Raw genomic sequence first — 18,000 nt, forward strand, 5'->3', positions numbered from 1 at the left:
ACAGTATTTATTTCAAACAAATAATCAAACAATTATTAAAACAATCTACGAGTTCCAGACCATAGTTCTGACTATCTCCCCCAGCATTTAGAGACAAATATCTCTCTCACTGAAGTCTATGAGAGTCTACCTATTAACATGGAAGTAAATTGGAATAAACCTTCAAAAGGAAGATTGAACAGTTTATGGTTTCTCTATTGCATAAAACTGGCTCTCCACTTTAAAGTGTTATATTTATAAGTAATATAAAATAGTATATATATGTATAAAATTAATTTTTAAGATAACTTCAGTGCTTCCCCTTGTGAACAGTACAACAAAATGACTAAGTTTATTTATTTAAACATATTAAAGAAAGCAATCACTTCAACTAGAAGAGGATCCTGCCAAAAGCAACCTATCAAACCCAATAAATACTTGATCTTAGCTCATAGAGCTAATACATATAGTTTAAAACTGAATAGCTAGTCTTGTCCTTCACAGTACAGCTATGCCAAAGAATGGATGAATTTACTTCCCAGTCTAGTATGAATTGGAGAATGAGAGAAAACTTTAGAGAGGAACTTTTTGGGGAAAAATTAATTAACCAAAAGGAGATTATTCAGAATCCAAAAGGGCTTAATTTAGACCCAATGTCTTTGTTCAATTTCAGTAAAAAGTAGCCTAGTCCTGTTTACATTGCCTCAGTGGGAGTTTCGCCATTGGATTCAATGGGAGCTGGACCAACCGTCCAAGATGAGATCAGATATATATCAGAAAGGGTGAAAATAAGTTTCTCAACATTGTACTAAATATCTCTGTGACTGCTTTGTCCTTAGGCTTTATACCGGGAGGTTTGGGATAAAGAGAAGACCCAGTTTACCCTTCCTTCTGATACCCCTGAGATGTTGCAGTCCAGAATCAATGCTCTGAACATCAGTAAGGTAAGATATTAAAGTAAAAATCATAAATGCATTTCTCCAAAAATACATATCAAATTCTACATTGCAAAGCGAGATAATGTCCACTCAGTCATAACTCAAGCCAGGGTCTGACAAGTATGTTCTAATGTAATTCTCTATCCTATTCAAAGCTCAAAACTTGCTCCATTATAAACCATAGAAGTAGCTAAAGTAAATATCTGTATTCCAGATGAATTAACTTGTGAGAGATATTCATCAACATAACACGAATTATGTGACAGGTTGGATTGTAGAACCACTCCTGGGAGCTGCCAAGTGATGTGGTGCCACTTCTGCCCCTGCTTTCCTGCCCTGTCAGCTTAGGACTTTAGTGTCCTGCCTGGTTTGAACCAGACTCACTAGCCAGACCCAGATCTGAATCACATCCCCTGATAGCTGTAGGCTTACCTGAAAGCAGATTACAGAAGTGTTCTTGTCTTTAACACTCAGATACCCAACTCCCAGTGGATTCTAAACCCAAATAAATCTGTTTTACCCTGTATGCAGGGTAAACTCATCAATTGTTTGCCCTCTATAACACTGGTAGAGAGAGATGTGCAGCTGTTTACCTACCCAGGTATTAATATATATGCTGAGTTAATTAATAAGTAAAAAGTGATTTTATTAAATACAAAAAGTAGGACTTAAATGGTTTCAAATAGTGACAGCCAGAACTAGGGGAGAGGGATAGTTCAGTGGTTTGAGCATTGGCCTGCTAAACCCAGGGTGGTAAGCTCAGTACCTTGAGGAGGCCGTTAAGGGATGTGGGGCAAAAATCTATCTGGGGATTGGTGCTGCTTTGAGCAGGGAGTTGGACTAGATGACCTCCTGAGGTCCCTTCCAGCCTTGCTATTCTATGATTCTAACAAAGTAAGTCACCAAATAAAATAAAACACACACATTTATATCTAATCAAACTGAATACAGATAATCTTACCCTTCAGTAAGTTTTTTCTTCAGACTGGACACCTTCCAGGCCTGGGCACAATTCTTTCCCCTGGTACATCTCTTGTTCCAGCTCAGGTGGTAGCTAGGGGATTCTTCATGATGGCTCTTTACTTTGTTCTGTTTCACCCATTTATATATCTTTTGCATAAGGCAGGAATCCTTTGTCCCTCTGGGTTTCCACCCCTGCATTCTCCCTTCTCAATGGAAAAGCACCAGATTAAAGATGGATTCCAGTTCAAGTGACATTGATTACATGTCACTGTAAGATCTCAAGCCTTCATGTCTCCCAGCCTGACTCACAGGAAGGCTTGCATGCAAACAGAGCCATCCACAGACAATTGTTCTGGTTGATGGGAGCCATCAAGATTCCAAACAGCCATTAATAGCCCACACTTTGCATAATTACAATAGGCCCTCAGAGTTATATTTTATATTTCTAGTTTCAGATACAAGAGTGATACATTTATACAAATAGGATGATCACACTCAGTAGATTATAAGCTTTGTAATGATACTTTACAAGAGACCTTTTGCATGAAGCATATTCCAGTTACATTATATTCACTCATTAGCATATTTTTATAAAATCATATAGAGTGCAATGTCACAGAATAAACTGGGGCCATTGTACCCAATGAACTTATGGGAGGAAGGTAACTTCCTACCATATAAAAGGGACACATCAGTGATTAAAGAACTCTAACAGTGTTGGGCTTGATCTGTAAGCCTTAGTCTCAATGGTTTAGTCTTTGGATAGATTCTGTCTTTTCATTTAGGGCCAGATGTGTCTTAGTAAATGTATTTTAGCACAAGTAAACCTTTGGTAACCATAACTTATGCTCTCTCACAGACAGCTGTGAGAGTGATCACATAGAGGAACAGATTGGATTTTAAAGGGGATTTTTTAAATTTAAAAAATATATATACAAATTTTATATTCCATTATGAGTAATTTGAACTAATTTTGTATTGATTACTGTCTATGAAAAATATTTACACTATTTGTATATGTGCATGTTAACATATTCACTTCATCCACAGAAATTGTATCAACAAAGCTGGGAAGAAGCCAAGGAAAAAGGTTATGACTTAAGAGCTGATGCCATTGAAATAACACATGCCAAGGCTTCTAGAGACATTGCTAGTGAGGTACAGTCTGACATCTTACTTATTTATTTTGGGTAAAGCTAATGTAGTTTTCTTATTAAAAACACTACTAATGTATTTATATCAATAGCCAATTCAAAAAATTTTGTTTTAAAACTATGCATAGGTTTTTAACAATGAGTAGTATATTTTATATTATTTATAATCTTAGTTGTGTCTTATAACGATTTTTAAAATGTCAAATCATAGCAGTTTCACCCTAAGTACGGTTAATTTAAGTAGATCATAAACCACCGGTGATTATGTAAAAGTGAGAGTTGATTGATTTATTTTGGAAATAGTTCAGGTAACTAAATATTTCTCCTCTGTTTTGCAGAGGCTCAGGTAAAGTCCTGAAATGCATCAGAAGTCTTGGGTATTTCTCCAACCCTCTGAAACTTTTGAGTCAGAAAAATGGTGGAAAAATATTTTTAATATGTGCTTCTTCCCATAAAACACATGTAGAGCTAGCTTACAGCAATTAAGACCTGATCTAACTTCTGCTGAAGTCAGCTGAAAGATTCTCATTTACTTCAATGGAAGCAGGATCTGGCCTTTAACAGGGGGCCTTGTAAAGAGACAATCTTTTTAGTTTACTTACATTTTAACAACTGAAACAGAACATAGGCACCTTAAACTGCAGTTGCAGAAACATTTATACATTTATTTATATATATTTCGATGCCTGATAAAAACACTCATTTGTTTTCATTTCTTTGATTTCTGTTTTTTTAAAAATGTATGATTAGTACAAATACAAAACAGGTTACCGCCAGCAATTAGGCCACTATGTGGGATTCCAAAGCCTTCAGGATGATCCCAAGTTGGTGTGGTCCATTCATGCGGCCAAGATCCAGAGTGACAGAGAGTACAAGAAATATTTTGAGAAATCAAAGACCAAATACACCAGCCCAGTGGATATGCTGGGAATCGTGCAGGCCAAGAAATGTCAGACATTGGTCAGTGATGTGGATTACCGCAATTACCTGCATCAGTGGACATGTCTGCCAGACCAGAATGATGTGATCCAAGCTAAGAAGGCCTATGAGTTACAGAGCGATGTGAGTATATCTGTATAATACATAATAATTCCCAAGAACTACATTTTGTCTAGAAAGAGGATACCCAAACTCACACTAGATTTTAACCAGAAATATGTGATGAATGATTTACCAGGCATTTACCATTGGAATATTTTATATTTTAAAAAATGTTTCCCCTTCTTTCTGACATTTTCTGGCACTTTCTGGTTCACACTTGGGTGCTTTTTATCTTTTGTAAAGCAGGGTGTGCCAGAGGCATTCATTTAGGGCAAGGAGCCTTGAAAGGAAGGTGCCACATAAAAAGCATCACTGAACATTATGTGGTGGATTTAAGACCAAAACAACTGTTTTTATTGTGCTGTTCCCTGCAGGGAAATTATGTAGCAGAAGTAAAAGCTGGTGATATAATTCATTTAGTTTAAACTAAGAGAGGACAAATACAGTTTATTTTTCTACTTGTCTGACTTTCTCGTGTATGGCTGTACAAGAGAAATTATTTATTTTGGGCAAAAATGTGGCTTGGTCTGTGCTCTCTTATTTCCCTGTGAGGACGATCTCCATCACTGGTTGCAGCATGGTAGAGGGAGGGAGAGAGGGAGAAAGCAGCCTGCTTCGGGTCACTACCTCTTTTCTAATTTAGTGGGCAGGCAGGGACAAGGACTAGGTGGAACCTTAATTCCATTCTTCCTCCAGATTCACAGCCAGAGCATCTGTGTCAGTTTATACAGGTAGCAGATTAGGTCTTCCCTAAAGTAAAGGGAAATCCAAGAGGAAATTGTGGCAATGAGAGTTACAACTTTGTCTGATCTGCTCCTGGAGCATTGCAGTACACTACCTTGCTAGGCACTGACAATAAACTCCCATTCTTGCCCTATATAACTAACAGAACAATTTTGTTTGTAGAATGTGTACAAGTCAGACCTGGAATGGCTGCGTGGCACTGGCTGGTTGACCCAAGGCTGTGTGGATGTGACTAGAGTGAAGAAAGCTCAGGAGCTTGTGAATGACAGATTGTACCGACTGCGGCCAGATGAATTGAAATTTACCAGCGTAGTTGACCCCCCGCCAGTTGTCTTGGCTAAAATCAATGCTCTGCAGATCAGTGAGGTAAGATGGCCCTTATATAACCATATATTTTCTATATTCACACTGATATTTTTGTGGATCTTTCTGTTATGTTAAAAACACTTCAAAAGAGAACAATAACATTAATTCTATTTTATACCATGAGATCAATTAATTTGAAAATAATATAATACAGCATCTTTCACACTGTAATTGAACAATGCTGTTTTTACTTTCTCATTAGCCTCTCTATCGTAAAATCTGGGATAAAGAGAAGACACAGTTCATCCTTCCTGCTGACACGCCTGTCATGCTGCAGTCCAAAATCAATGCTCTGAACGTCAGCAACGTAAGATGTTTAAGTAAAAAATACGTAGTGTTATTGAAATGAACATTGTCATATGCAGCTGTAGATTTTAGCCTGCCCTGTCTTAGAACTCTTGTTATGAACTGCCTGATTCTGACATAAACATAGATATACTAATTTTATTTTTTGAATTGTTTTTTATTTTACAATGTAGATGAAGAATTATGATTTGTTTAAGCATAATACATGGGTAATGAGCACAATGGGCCAGATTCATTAATCTGGAGTCCGCGGTGTTCTGTCCTCTCTCACCCTTTTTTTTTTTTTTTTTTTTAAGCCAATGGAGGTTCACCAGCTTACTCCGGCAAGGATTCTGGCCCAAGAGCTAAAGCATGCACTTGTTGCCTGTCTGTCTATTATTTTCATATAGAGCCTAGAGGCATAGTAAAATTTGTCTGGTTTAATACACCATGTGTAGATAAGGAAAACAAAATAGTATCCATAAAGATAAGCACATTGGTCTTGCATAAATTGTCCTCTTTATGACAACTCCCAAAGGGGAACTTATGGGTTTGACCAAGATATTTAGGCCAACCTACCATGAAGAAAAAATCAATGACATTCTTGGGCTTGGAGGCCCAGAAAATTGTCTATCTACGGAAGAATGGGAAAACGCCTCAAGCTTTTGTTTCCATGTTACATACTAGTTAAGTTCCTTTGAATATTGTTGCTTCTTGCAGCCTCATTTGGACACCTGACATTATTCTTACATGGTTTTTATTTTCACCTTCCTTGATTATTGTTTCAAAGTGATTTTTTAAATCTTTTAATATTGCTTCCATTACTTTATAAGATCATATTAAATGTTAAGTTTTAAGCAGAAGTGCCAGCGGTTATGGGCCTATTGCAGGAGTGGGTGGGTGACATACTGTCGCCTGCAATGTGCAGGTCAGGCTAGAAGATCATGATGCCCCCTTCTGGCCTTAAAGTCTGTGAGTCTATAAATACAGCAAAACTTCTAATGAGGTTATTGATCAGTGAGTGCTCTGTGAGACTAATACAACGCATAATCCAAAAAACATTGAAGAAAATGAGAATCTTTCATTACTTAAGTAGGCTTTGAACCAGGCTCACAGTGTGAATGGATCTGATATGCTGCATCCAAGGCCACATTCCTGCAATATGCGATATGTGGGGGTATCCTTCTACCTGTAGAGTCTCACTTAAGTCAGTGGGACTGCAGATGGGCACATGACTCTGTGGATCAGAGTACAGGTTTGGAATCTATATAATTAATCATGACATGTATGCAGTAATTATCAGTTAAAGAGATAGGAATAATTTTTGTAACCCACAAAACTGTAAGGATCAAATGAAAACATCCATACTATAAATCTAGGGAAAATATGATTTATGAGAAAAATGAATTCTAAAATTGTGTCTTTGATTTTGATGACAGAAACATTATCAGCAAGCTTGGGAAGATGCCAAGATGAAAGATTATAACTTAAAAGCCGATGCCATTTCTATCAAACGTGCCAGAGCTTCCAGAGACATTGCGAGTGAGGTACAATCTCTGTTCCCTCCCTTTCATTTCTATGAAAGGCCATGGCCCATTCATCCTCATATCAAACACAGCAGACAACTGTCTAGCTAGCTAAGCTCAATTCAAAGCTGTTGTGTACTCATATATGAACAGCATGCTATCTTCTATATTTGCATTATTTTAAATCCTGTCTTACCCTCTCTTTCTAATAGAACTTAAAGTTTGCTACTAGTAAAATATTCATGATAACTGAACATTGTATTTTGTATTTGTGGAATCAAAGTAGGTTCAGAGAGCTATTTTGCCATACACTGTAAACTTTTAGCCACCAAACATTTTCAGTAATTGAAGCACAGACTATATTTCTGCTTCTTCCAATACATAATTCAAGGATGTTATTTTTGTCATTACTGCTTTCGAGTTATCTGTTCAAATCTAAAATGTAGCAGTGCTTATAAACCTTACCAAGCCATTGGAATATCTGTGTATTGAAACTAGTGAGGGACTTCTGAAGTGTTTTTCTTTTATCATGATTTTAAACTGTTAAGATAGATGAACCACATTTTCCAGAGTTCTTGGTGTTTTGGAGAATCAGTTTTTGGTGGCCCACCGTGAGACACTGGACAGTGGACCTGAATTTCAGAAGTGCTGATCTAGTACCCTTTAAAATCCCTTCCCAGGCTGGACACTCACAAAGACTAGTTGCTTTAGAAAATGTAGACTGGCAATTTATGACTGTTTCTGCTGATGTTTTACTTTCTGTGTTTATTAGTACAAATACAAGGAAACCCACGAGAAACAGAAAGGCCACTATATTGGATGCCGAACTGCAAAGGAAGATCCCAAATTGTCGTGGGCTGCACATGTAATGAGGATGCAGAATGACAGAGAGTACAAGAAGGCTTATCACAGTTCAAAGGCTAAGATCAACATACCAGTTGATATGGTGTCTGTCTATGCAGCCAAGGAAGGCCAATTATTAGTGAGTGATGTTGACTACCGTCAGTATTTGCACCAGTGGACATGTCTGCCAGACCAGAATGATGTGATCCAGGCAAGGAAGGCCTATGATCTACAAAGTGATGTAAGTAGGAGTGTACAGTATGTAGAAGTTGGGGGATACCACATTAGTAACTGTTGAGATATAAGGCTCTGTAGGCACATCAAGGTGACATGATGATAACCACCCCAACACTTTCTGCAGTTTCTCCTTCCTTCACCAGCTCTTCAGTGGTTGTATTCATTTTCCCCCCAAACGTGGGTCCTAGCTGTGAATTCCCACAGTGCTTATTTGTGGTGACTTTGAACATACTTGAACAGTTGCCTTGGTAACGCTGTTGTGATTTATATGAATTAGTAAATTTCTACTGAGTTTGTGCCTATATGTGGAGGAATGTGGTGTGAAGACTGACAAGGATTTGCATGCTTTCTTTGAAGCATTTCTTTTGTGTCTTAGCAATTATGTATCATCAATGAACTCTTCACTACAGAGGGATCATGATGCCAATGCAACATCTGTTATCATCCAGTTTATATCTATTTTCAGAATGTCCATTTTAAGAAAGCAAGGAGTGTGCATAAGAAATTAGGAGTCATTGTTGCTGGGTTCCAGGTCTGGCCCTGCTGTGTGATAGGTCCACAAATCAATTTCTCTCTCTTGTTTGAATTTGCCATCCGCAAAATCATGGCAATAATGTGACTGATTCTCTTTATGAGCATGGGGAGTGCAGGGTAAACCCTCAGTGTACGTGTGTGTAGCTGCACCAGAGGGATTATTTTACCCCAGGTGAGGTTTACATTTCAAATCAGCATATTCTGGAATCTGGATCAATACATCTCCTATCTGGCTCCACTCACTCCTCAGCCACTTTTAAGGTTATGCTGGCTGGCTCCAGGCCCTCTATTCTGCAAACATCATTAGTTTATTCCTTTTCATCCAATAGTAGGGTGATAGGTGGGAAAGTAGTTTTTGCAGCTGGGCTGGTAAATTATTATGGTGGTTGTTCAAAGCTAAGTTACGAACATATTGAGGGGAGGATTCTTTGAATATCTTTTTACTTCAGTGACCACCTTCATAGACCTTGCATTCTGATGGCTTTCCCTCTAGATAAGCTCATCAGTCATCCAGCATATGGTCACTTGAGAGAGACATAACAAAAACCCTCTTCTCAGAGGCAGTTTCTGCCCAGGACTCTAACTACGTGTTTACCTGGGAAGCACCACTACACAAATTCTGATCCTTGCATTTGGTATATTGCACTGAAAAGGGTCGATAAAAATCAATGATTTTTTTTTTAAAAAATGATTTTTTTAAAATTTAAATTGGATTTTTTTGTTTAAATTATAGTAGGTTTATTGTTTTAAAAATAAACCTGTTTAAAATGAAATCTGAATTTGATACAAAATATATTAAGGCCTAAACGTCTTATAAATGTTTTAAGAGATTATATAAATAATGAATATGCTGAATCCATGAAACGCTATCAAAACCTTTGAGTTAAAGGCTACTTTTTTATATGAAGAAGTAATCAGGGGGAACGTATCTAACTTTTGAGGTCAAGCTTTATAAATATGGCACAAGAGGTCATGTAGTGTATTAAAGACTTGATCCTGTAGGGCACCCAGACATATTTGAAAATTTTCCCAGGCTGACCTGAAGTAATCAACTGCAGTCAGTGAATTAAACTGATTCCTCTGTTTAATAGATCATTTAGTTATAAATATGAAACATGTTTTGATAAGAAAATGTTATTTATATGACATTTAAGGTTGTTTTGTTGAGTAAAAATATATTTTATATGGTTTTTTATGTTTAATTAAATTCCAGTTACCATTCTAATGCAGCTCGACACAAATCATGAGCAAAAAGTTAATTATCTAGTAATCAAACAATATTTCATTCATCATTTTCTAACATACTAAAAATGTAAAATGTATAAGAATCTAAAAATGTTAATATATAAGAACTGCTTAAATAAATGTATCTAGTTATAGTGTACCCTCGTAGGTAGCTAAAAGAAGTTCCAAATCTAGTGTAAAGGCTCTATTTAGTTGTAAATCAACATGTTTGAATGGTTATATCAGTTAATGAGAATGCACCTTTCTTTAGAAAATAGTTGAAAGACAAATGGAAAAGTTGATTAAAATCGATTATTTAAATTGAGGTTTTCCACTTGGTGATTTAAAATCAATGATTTAAATCACTTTGGTTTAAACCAATCAACCCTGTCAATAGTATAAATTAACTTTAAATAAAATTCAATAAAAGGGAGTTCTGTCTCCAGCTCTAGAGTGTTTAGTATTTTCCTGTCTACATTATTTAGTATGGATTAAAATAATGAAGGTATTACTTATGACAGTTATGTTCCTCTCTGACCTTATCTGTCACAGGCCTTATATAAATCTGACCTGGAATGGCTGCGTGGCATTGGATGGATGCCAAGTGGCTCTGTGGAAGTGAAGAGAGTGAAGAATGCCCAGGACATCCTGAGTGAAAAGATGTACCGCACACCTGTAGAAAGTTTGAAATACACCAATATTGTTGACACTCCAGACGTTCTCCTTGCTAAGACTAATGCTATGCAAATCAGCCTCGTATGTTACTTCATGCTTATAATATAAAATTATTTCAGTGCAATATATAACTAAAGAAAACCTCGCTGCTAAAATGTTAAACTAGTTATTCGTATTTTAAGTTAACCTTAAAAGCATTCTAAAAGCTTAGACTTTTAGTGTTCATAATTCTGGGTGGACTTTTGGCCCACTATGCTGTGACATTATACAAAAGGACTGGCATATTTACAATATATATAATCTCACAATTTTTTATTTTCATAGTCCAAATACAGAGAAGCTTGGGACAAGGCCAAGTCTACGATCCATGTGATGCCAGACACACCTGAAATCAACCTAGCCAGGGCGAATGCTATTCATGTTAGCAACGTAAGTATATCTATAGGATTTCTGTATCTTTTGAATTTTAAGATTCTAAACTAATTTCAAAACACATATTTTAGCCATGTGAATACCCACTGAAGTCAGTGAGAGAGTCACAGGTTCAGTCCTTATGTGATGCTTTGAACATCCCCCCACTATGAATATAATTTTTATAGTATTTAGACAATTTTTTGAATATTTAAGTAACAACTACTAACAATGCTGCCCATGATAATTTCCTGCTATCACGTTAAATATTGGCAATATAATGCATTATTGAAGCCAGACATTTTATTGAAATAAGAAAATTGCTAGGACTTACAAACTTCTCCTAAATCTTTACAAACTTTAGTTCAGTTCTGATTGCAGTTCCTTAAGCTATACCTTCAGAGTACTGGAAGCACCACATTGTGTGTGCAGTAAAGGAACAGGAGACTTCATTTACATCAGAACTTGGCTGAACAATGCACAAGAATAAGTGACAGTGATTTTTTTTTAATGTGACTACTTTAAATGCACAATTGTTTCGCTGATTGCAAATGTAAGAGTACTAGAAAAATGATGGGCCAATTTTCTGTCTTCACAGAAACTTTATAAAGAAGCTTGGAATGAAGTGAAGATGAGCTGTGATTTTAGGGCAGATGCCATCCCAATTAAATCAGCCAAAGCCTCCAGAGAAATTGCCAGTGATGTAAGTATGGAAAAAGAGCACTTCTAGATCTTCGCATCCATTTCTAAAGCCTCAGAAATGTTAGTAATTTACATGGTGGTCTTTGCTTTGTATCCAGTATAAATACAAATTAGATCACGAGATGCAGAGAGGACACTATATTGGGACTCCAAGTGCAAGAGAAGATAACAAAATACGATGGGCCCTGCATGCAGCCAAGCTTCATAGTGACCTAGAATACAGGAAACACTTTCAGAAGTGGAAGACAAAGTGCAGTATACCAGTGGACATGCTTCCCATTGTGGCTGCCAAAAAATGTCAGACTTTGGTCAGTGATATTGATTACCGTAATTACTTGCATCGGTGGACATGTTTGCCAGATCAGAATGATGTCATACAGGCTAAGAAAGCCTATCAACTGCAGAGTGACGTGAGTTAACAAATATTCATATTTTATCTTGTATAATATTGCCTTCTCTATATGGGTCTACTCCAGCTCTAACTGAAGGCAACAGAAATTTTTCTACTGAACTGAGTTGGAGTTAGATTGGGCCTTTTATTAGTAGACATATAACTTTAAGCCATTATTATTACTACTGTAGCACAGAAGTACCGTATATATAGCTCTCTACCAAATAAACTAAAAGACGGGGTCCATAAAAGATCTTACATTCAAGTTCAGACAAGCACAATACATGAGATAAACATTGAGTCACAGGCACTGTAATTCTGTAAATATAAATGCATTAATTTTAAAATGAAAGGGCAAGATAATATCTTTTATTGGGCCAACTTCTGTTGGTGAGAGAAACAAGCTTTTCGAGCCACTTCTCCAATATCTTGGGACCAGCATGGCTACAACTACACTACATACAATAATTAAGCAGTAAGACAAAAAATTAAATCATTCCTGAGCAAGCATAGCAATAGCATGTATCAGATGGCTTTATAGTGTATAAATGCAAAGGCAGAAAGATGTTTACCACTTGAGAAATACAAGAGTTGCTTTGAAATTGTCTTTATTTCTACCTGGGGTGCCATATTACTGTTACAAATTGGAATATATAAACTAAGGGAATACACTTAATCTTGTGCATTTATTGGTCAGTACATGCATTGCTTTGGTGCCATGGACAGCCAGTGTCTAGACATTTAAAGCCATCTAATAACAAACTCTACTGATCTCATATGAATTAAGTTTTTACAATAAAAACATGTTTAGGGTACAGATGGTCAATATTTAGCTTCTCTGGTTTGAATGGTAAAAGACAGAACACTATTAAAGAACACTACATATAAGTAGTTGGTGAAATAGATTATTGAACTTGGTATAACTTAATTATCATATATACTCGTTCATTAGTTTGTTTGTTTATAAGCCGACCCTCTAAGATGGATAGGTAAAAGTAGTAGAAGCTATAAGCCGACCATATATTTCAGGGGTTGGCAAACTTTGGCTCCTGGCCCATTAGGGTAAGCCGCTAGTGGGCCTGGAAGTTTTGTTTACCTGGGAGTGTTCACACACACGGAGCCCCTCAGCTCCCTGTGGCAGCGGTTCACCATTCCCAGCCAATGGCGCCACTTCCTGCAGCTCCCATTGGCTGGGAATAGTAAACTGTGGCCACTGGGAACTGAGGGGCTCCATGCCTGCCAATGCTCCAGGTAAACAAAACGACAATGTATTAGATATTTAATTCAATGATTCCATAGAGTTTAAAATCAACAAATTTTGGTGTAGACCCATTTATAAGACGACCCCCGCCCTTTGTGTCACTTTTTTACCAAAAATATTCGCCTTATGAACGAGTATATAGGGTACTTACCAGACTTAATGCCATGTTTAAAATATGGTGAACTTAGAGATCACATTGATATTAAGCCCAATTATGTTCACCTGAAAATCAATGGCCGTGAAAGATGAGCAGGGTCAGACCTGTTATTTATGAAACTAACCATGTTGGGCAGAAAACTCTAACTAAAGACATGGATTCTGTTTTGTCTCCACAGGCTGTTTACAAATCTGATTTGGAATGGCTACGTGGAATTGGGTGGATGCCAAATGACTCTGTTGGAATCAACCATGTCAAGCATGTCCAAGATCTCCTGAATGAGGTAATTATTAAGTATAAGTGTTAAATATTCATGTGTGTTTATAACTGCAGGTATTTGTAATTTGCAAATGCATCAACATTTTACTTTTATTGTAATTTTTGTAATAAAAAGCTGGATCTTTCCACTATATTTGTCTTGCATTGGCTTGTAAATTAATTCCGGTCTTCCATGTTGTCATAAATAGATAGCTAAGGGTTAATGTTTCTTTTACCTGTAAAGGGTTAACAAAGGGAACCAAACACCTGACCAGAGGACCAATCAGGAAACTGGATTTTTCAAGTCCAGGAGGGAATTTTTGGGTCTGAGTCTTTGTCTGTCTCTCAGCTCATGAGAAAGGTCTTTTCTATCTTCTAACTTCTTGTTTCCAAATTGTAAGTAGATACTCGGTAGAAAAACAATATAGGCTTTTATGTTTTGTTGTAATTACATTTGTGCTAGCTTCTGAATGTTTTCCAAAATGGATATCTTTTTTGAATCAACTGTTTATTCATATTTTCGTATACGCAATAGCCCTGTATGGTCAATCTATACAGAGAATATCTGAGTCTTTTTCTTTTCTTTTTTTTATATACTAGTTTCTTTTAAGACTTGTTTGAGTTTCCTCTCTGGTAGGCTAAGGAACGAAGGGAGGAACTCTTGGTTAGATCTACGAGAGTGACTCTGCAGCACCACCCGGGAATGGTGGGGGGGGATGATAGAAATCTTTTCTGTTCCCTTGTATTTGCGTTGGTCTCTTTGTGGATTAGAAGACATGCGTCTTGTATTGTGATCTAAAGAGATTGCATCAGTACTCTCCCAGGTTAGCCCAGAGAGAAAGTCTGGTGGGAGAGAGAGGGGAAAGGGAAGTGGTGCATTTCCCTTTGTTTGTGAGACTCCGAGTCTCCTGAGTCTTGGTCCCTCCAGAAAGTGGGGGGACCAGAGCGAGGCAGCGCTTGTAATTCCTGTCTGGTGCAGTGAGTAAGATCCAAGCTGGTAATTAAAGCTTGAGGTCATGCTAGGCAACCCAGATTTCTGGACGCTAAGGTCCAGATTTGGGAAAGATGCTTATGATACATGTAGCTTTTCTTTTTCACTTTCTAGATGGGATTGTTTTATTTGGGTAGAAGGTCCTGTAATACAATTATAATTCCATTGTTTTGCCCTTTTACAGAGAAAGTACCGCACAAAAGCTGAAACTCTCAAGTTTACTCCAGTGGCTGACAGGGTTGATTATATCACGGCAAAACAAAGTGGTGAAATTCGGAGTGATGTAAGTATATTGGTTTATTTTTGGACTATTAAATGTATCTGTAAAACTTTGTCTTTAAAAGGAAAAAAACTAATCCAGATCTCATTCTGGCCCAATACCTGTGGATTCCTTGAATTTGTGGGACTAATGTGAGTATTGCTGAACTCATCCACCTACTTTGTGCTGAAAGGGACTGGTTTCTGAGGAAGAGTGATCCCTCCCAACCATTGTGAACTTTGCAATATGAGGCACTCAACAGTCCCTTCATCAGCCAGGACAGAAGGCCAGCATATGAGGAGTTGGGCAATGGGCATGACATGACCTGCCCCTCTATTCATGAGAGCATGCACCTTTTATTCAATGTGCCTCCCACTGGAAGAGAATAGGCCAATATCAGCTTTTTATTTCCTGCACCAGTACAAATTGGAACATGCCTCCGAAGGTACATGGCTTTGTACCATGATCTTGGAGTTGCCTTTAATACATAACTTCCTCCATTCTTTAATGTCTCTCTGTATGGTTGGGTGTCTTGTGTGAATTTGGCCCTGAAAATGTCGACAATAATAATCCTTATAAATCATTTCATATGTATAATTTTGGTCTTGATGTTACATTTTCTAAATGTTGTGATGACCTTACAATGCATTTATTCCATAAATCTTTTTTTGCAGATTAAATACCACCAAGACTGGAATGCCATCAAGTCAAATTATACTCTAACAGACACGCCACAGCAAGAAATGGCCCGAGAGGCAGCCAGAATTCTTAACCAGGTATGTGTTCACCACCAGGAAATACTTGATCATCTGACAATTTGTAGTCACATGAATAACTTACTAAGAGAATGTATAATATTTGAACCGATTGTCTTTCTAAGAATGTCCTGGAGTCAGAATCTCAGCTTCTAATATTGTATATGGTCACATATCCAAGAAGGAGTGATGGTTATAGTGGTTTTATTCTTGGTTTTAACTTTTTCATGTTTTATTTCTTACAGAACCTATACAAGGAAAGCTGGGAAAAAGTGAAATCTACTGGTTATCTTTTACCTCCTGATGCTGTGCAGCTTCGTCATGCCAAGCACTCTGGTGATGTCCAAAGTGAGGTAAGGGTGTTTTTTTAGGTAATCACATGACTTCAGCAGGAGACTACTTGGGGCCTGGCAAACCTGCAAACCCACAACCTCAACAATTTATATTCAAAAGGCTTCAGTGGGAACCAAACCCTAGCTTTGTTTCAGTGATCTTCTCCAGGCCACTGCCCTCTAGCTGTCTCTGGTATCAACCTTGTTTTATTTAATATAGGGGTATTGCTGGCTAAGGGCCAGGTTCTGATACACTTACTCGCCTTACCACTTTACTCCATGAATAGTCCCCTTGAAATCAACATAGGTAAGGGCCTCAGAATTTGGCCCAAGAGAATAGCGAATGCTCTGATAGTGTGTTAAAGGTGAGGCCCTTCAGGTGTGCCCCCACCTTAATTTCTTCAAGTAGAGCAGCAGGAGATTCAGTCCAGGGCAAGGAGAAGCTGACACATTAATCAGACACAATGGTCCCATCTAATAAACAGTTCGTCAGGCCCCGGATTTAGGTTCCCCAAACTTACAATCCTCACCCAATTCTCTGAGTCAGGTTAGGCTTGTCTCCTCATGCCTGAGAGAGCAACTGTCACCAACTACAGTCTGTCTGGCTTCTACTCCTCTTTCCCTCCTGCTCCGCTTCCTGTTCTTCTTTATATAATTGAGCCCCTCAGGGAGAGCCTCCGTGATGATCTCCAGGTTGTAGATTCCAAGCTGTCCCTTAAAGAGATGCTATCCTTTTCCCCATATACCTTTCCTGTAGTGCAGTAGGTGGAATTCTGTTGGCCATCTTTAGGAGTATAAGAGACTTTGTCATGAACAATCTGTAAGATCAAATACACCACAAGTATTTTGACATAAAATACATACTGAATGTATTATGTGATTGCTTGTCGATAGCTGAATATGCACATTTCTAAATAAAAGAAGTAATGTTGCTTAGAGTAGAATTTTAAATACAGCTTGACAAACTATTGATGCAATTTTCAAATTCTTTTTTTCAAACTATTTGCAAAGCTATGGTTATATGCAAATGTGAGCAAAGTAATTGCAAGGTGTTCTAGTTGTGCTGAAGAAGTTGCTGTATTCCCTGTTTAAAACATGGCAGAAAATTAAGCTGGATAGTAGCATTGCCATTAAAGAGGAAGGAATATATATCCTAACATTATCCCTCACCTCATCCTATAGTATACGTATCCTGGAATGCACTGAAAATTGAGATGTAGTTAGCAGCACATTGCCTATATAATAGGGTTCCATTTATTCCTGATGTTGAAGAAAACATAGATTTTACAGGGTAGAAAGAGAAGAAACAGGTTTAGTTGTGTTCAGTTCAGTACTCAGTGCTGACATTTAAATATTTTTTCTCCCCCCTTGCCAGCTGCAATATAAAGCTGAGTATATTAATCACAGAGGTCACTATGTTGGTGTTCCCAGTATGAGAGATGATCCCAAGCTGGTGTGGTTTGAGCATGCAGGCAAGATCCAGAATGACAGATTGTACAAATCAGCTTATCACAAATCAAAGTCCAATATTAACATTCCTGCGGATATGATATCAGTCTTGGCGGCCAAGGAATGCCAGACATTGGTCAGTGATATTGATTATCGGCAATACCTACACGAATGGACGTGTCACCCTGACCAGAATGATTGCATCCAGGCAAGGAAGGCCTATGATCTACAGAGTGATGTAAGTGATTTCCCATATTTATATTACATGATTTTAATTCTTTGTGGGTTTATGTACATGGCCTATACCACGTAAGCTTAAAAAAAGAAAGATTTCTCTTTAGTTTAACTCATGCATTTGTCTATGTAATATGTATATTTCTTTGCATTTGTTTTCATGTTTTCAGAATATCTATAAATCTGATCTGGAATGGATCCGGGGTTGTGGGTGGATGCCTTTGGATTCAGTGGAACATAGGAAAGTTAAGAAAGCCCAAGAGTTAATAGATAAGGTGAGTGAAAGTTTTC

The 18,000-nt window shown here is 37.5% G+C and overlaps 1 protein-coding gene across 1 annotated transcript in view; it reads left to right on the forward strand.

Annotated features, from left to right (window-relative positions):
* The window catches only part of NEB (nebulin), a 170,535-nt gene that overhangs the window by 85,807 nt on the left and 66,728 nt on the right, over positions 1-18,000 (forward strand). The window contains exons 67-83 of the mRNA XM_032780956.2: positions 819-923; positions 2,931-3,038; positions 3,785-4,096; positions 4,982-5,185; positions 5,388-5,492; positions 6,910-7,017; positions 7,769-8,080; positions 10,387-10,590; positions 10,834-10,938; positions 11,519-11,623; positions 11,721-12,032; positions 13,610-13,714; positions 14,865-14,963; positions 15,614-15,715; positions 15,940-16,047; positions 17,402-17,713; positions 17,880-17,984. Coding sequence (XP_032636847.1) covers positions 819-923; positions 2,931-3,038; positions 3,785-4,096; positions 4,982-5,185; positions 5,388-5,492; positions 6,910-7,017; positions 7,769-8,080; positions 10,387-10,590; positions 10,834-10,938; positions 11,519-11,623; positions 11,721-12,032; positions 13,610-13,714; positions 14,865-14,963; positions 15,614-15,715; positions 15,940-16,047; positions 17,402-17,713; positions 17,880-17,984 — 2,811 coding nt within the window. The remainder of the gene's footprint in view (positions 1-818; positions 924-2,930; positions 3,039-3,784; positions 4,097-4,981; positions 5,186-5,387; positions 5,493-6,909; positions 7,018-7,768; positions 8,081-10,386; positions 10,591-10,833; positions 10,939-11,518; positions 11,624-11,720; positions 12,033-13,609; positions 13,715-14,864; positions 14,964-15,613; positions 15,716-15,939; positions 16,048-17,401; positions 17,714-17,879; positions 17,985-18,000) is intronic.

The sequence above is a fragment of the Chelonoidis abingdonii genome, chromosome 10 (assembly GCF_003597395.2).
Source record: "Chelonoidis abingdonii isolate Lonesome George chromosome 10, CheloAbing_2.0, whole genome shotgun sequence".
Lineage (NCBI taxonomy): Eukaryota > Metazoa > Chordata > Testudines > Testudinidae > Chelonoidis > Chelonoidis abingdonii.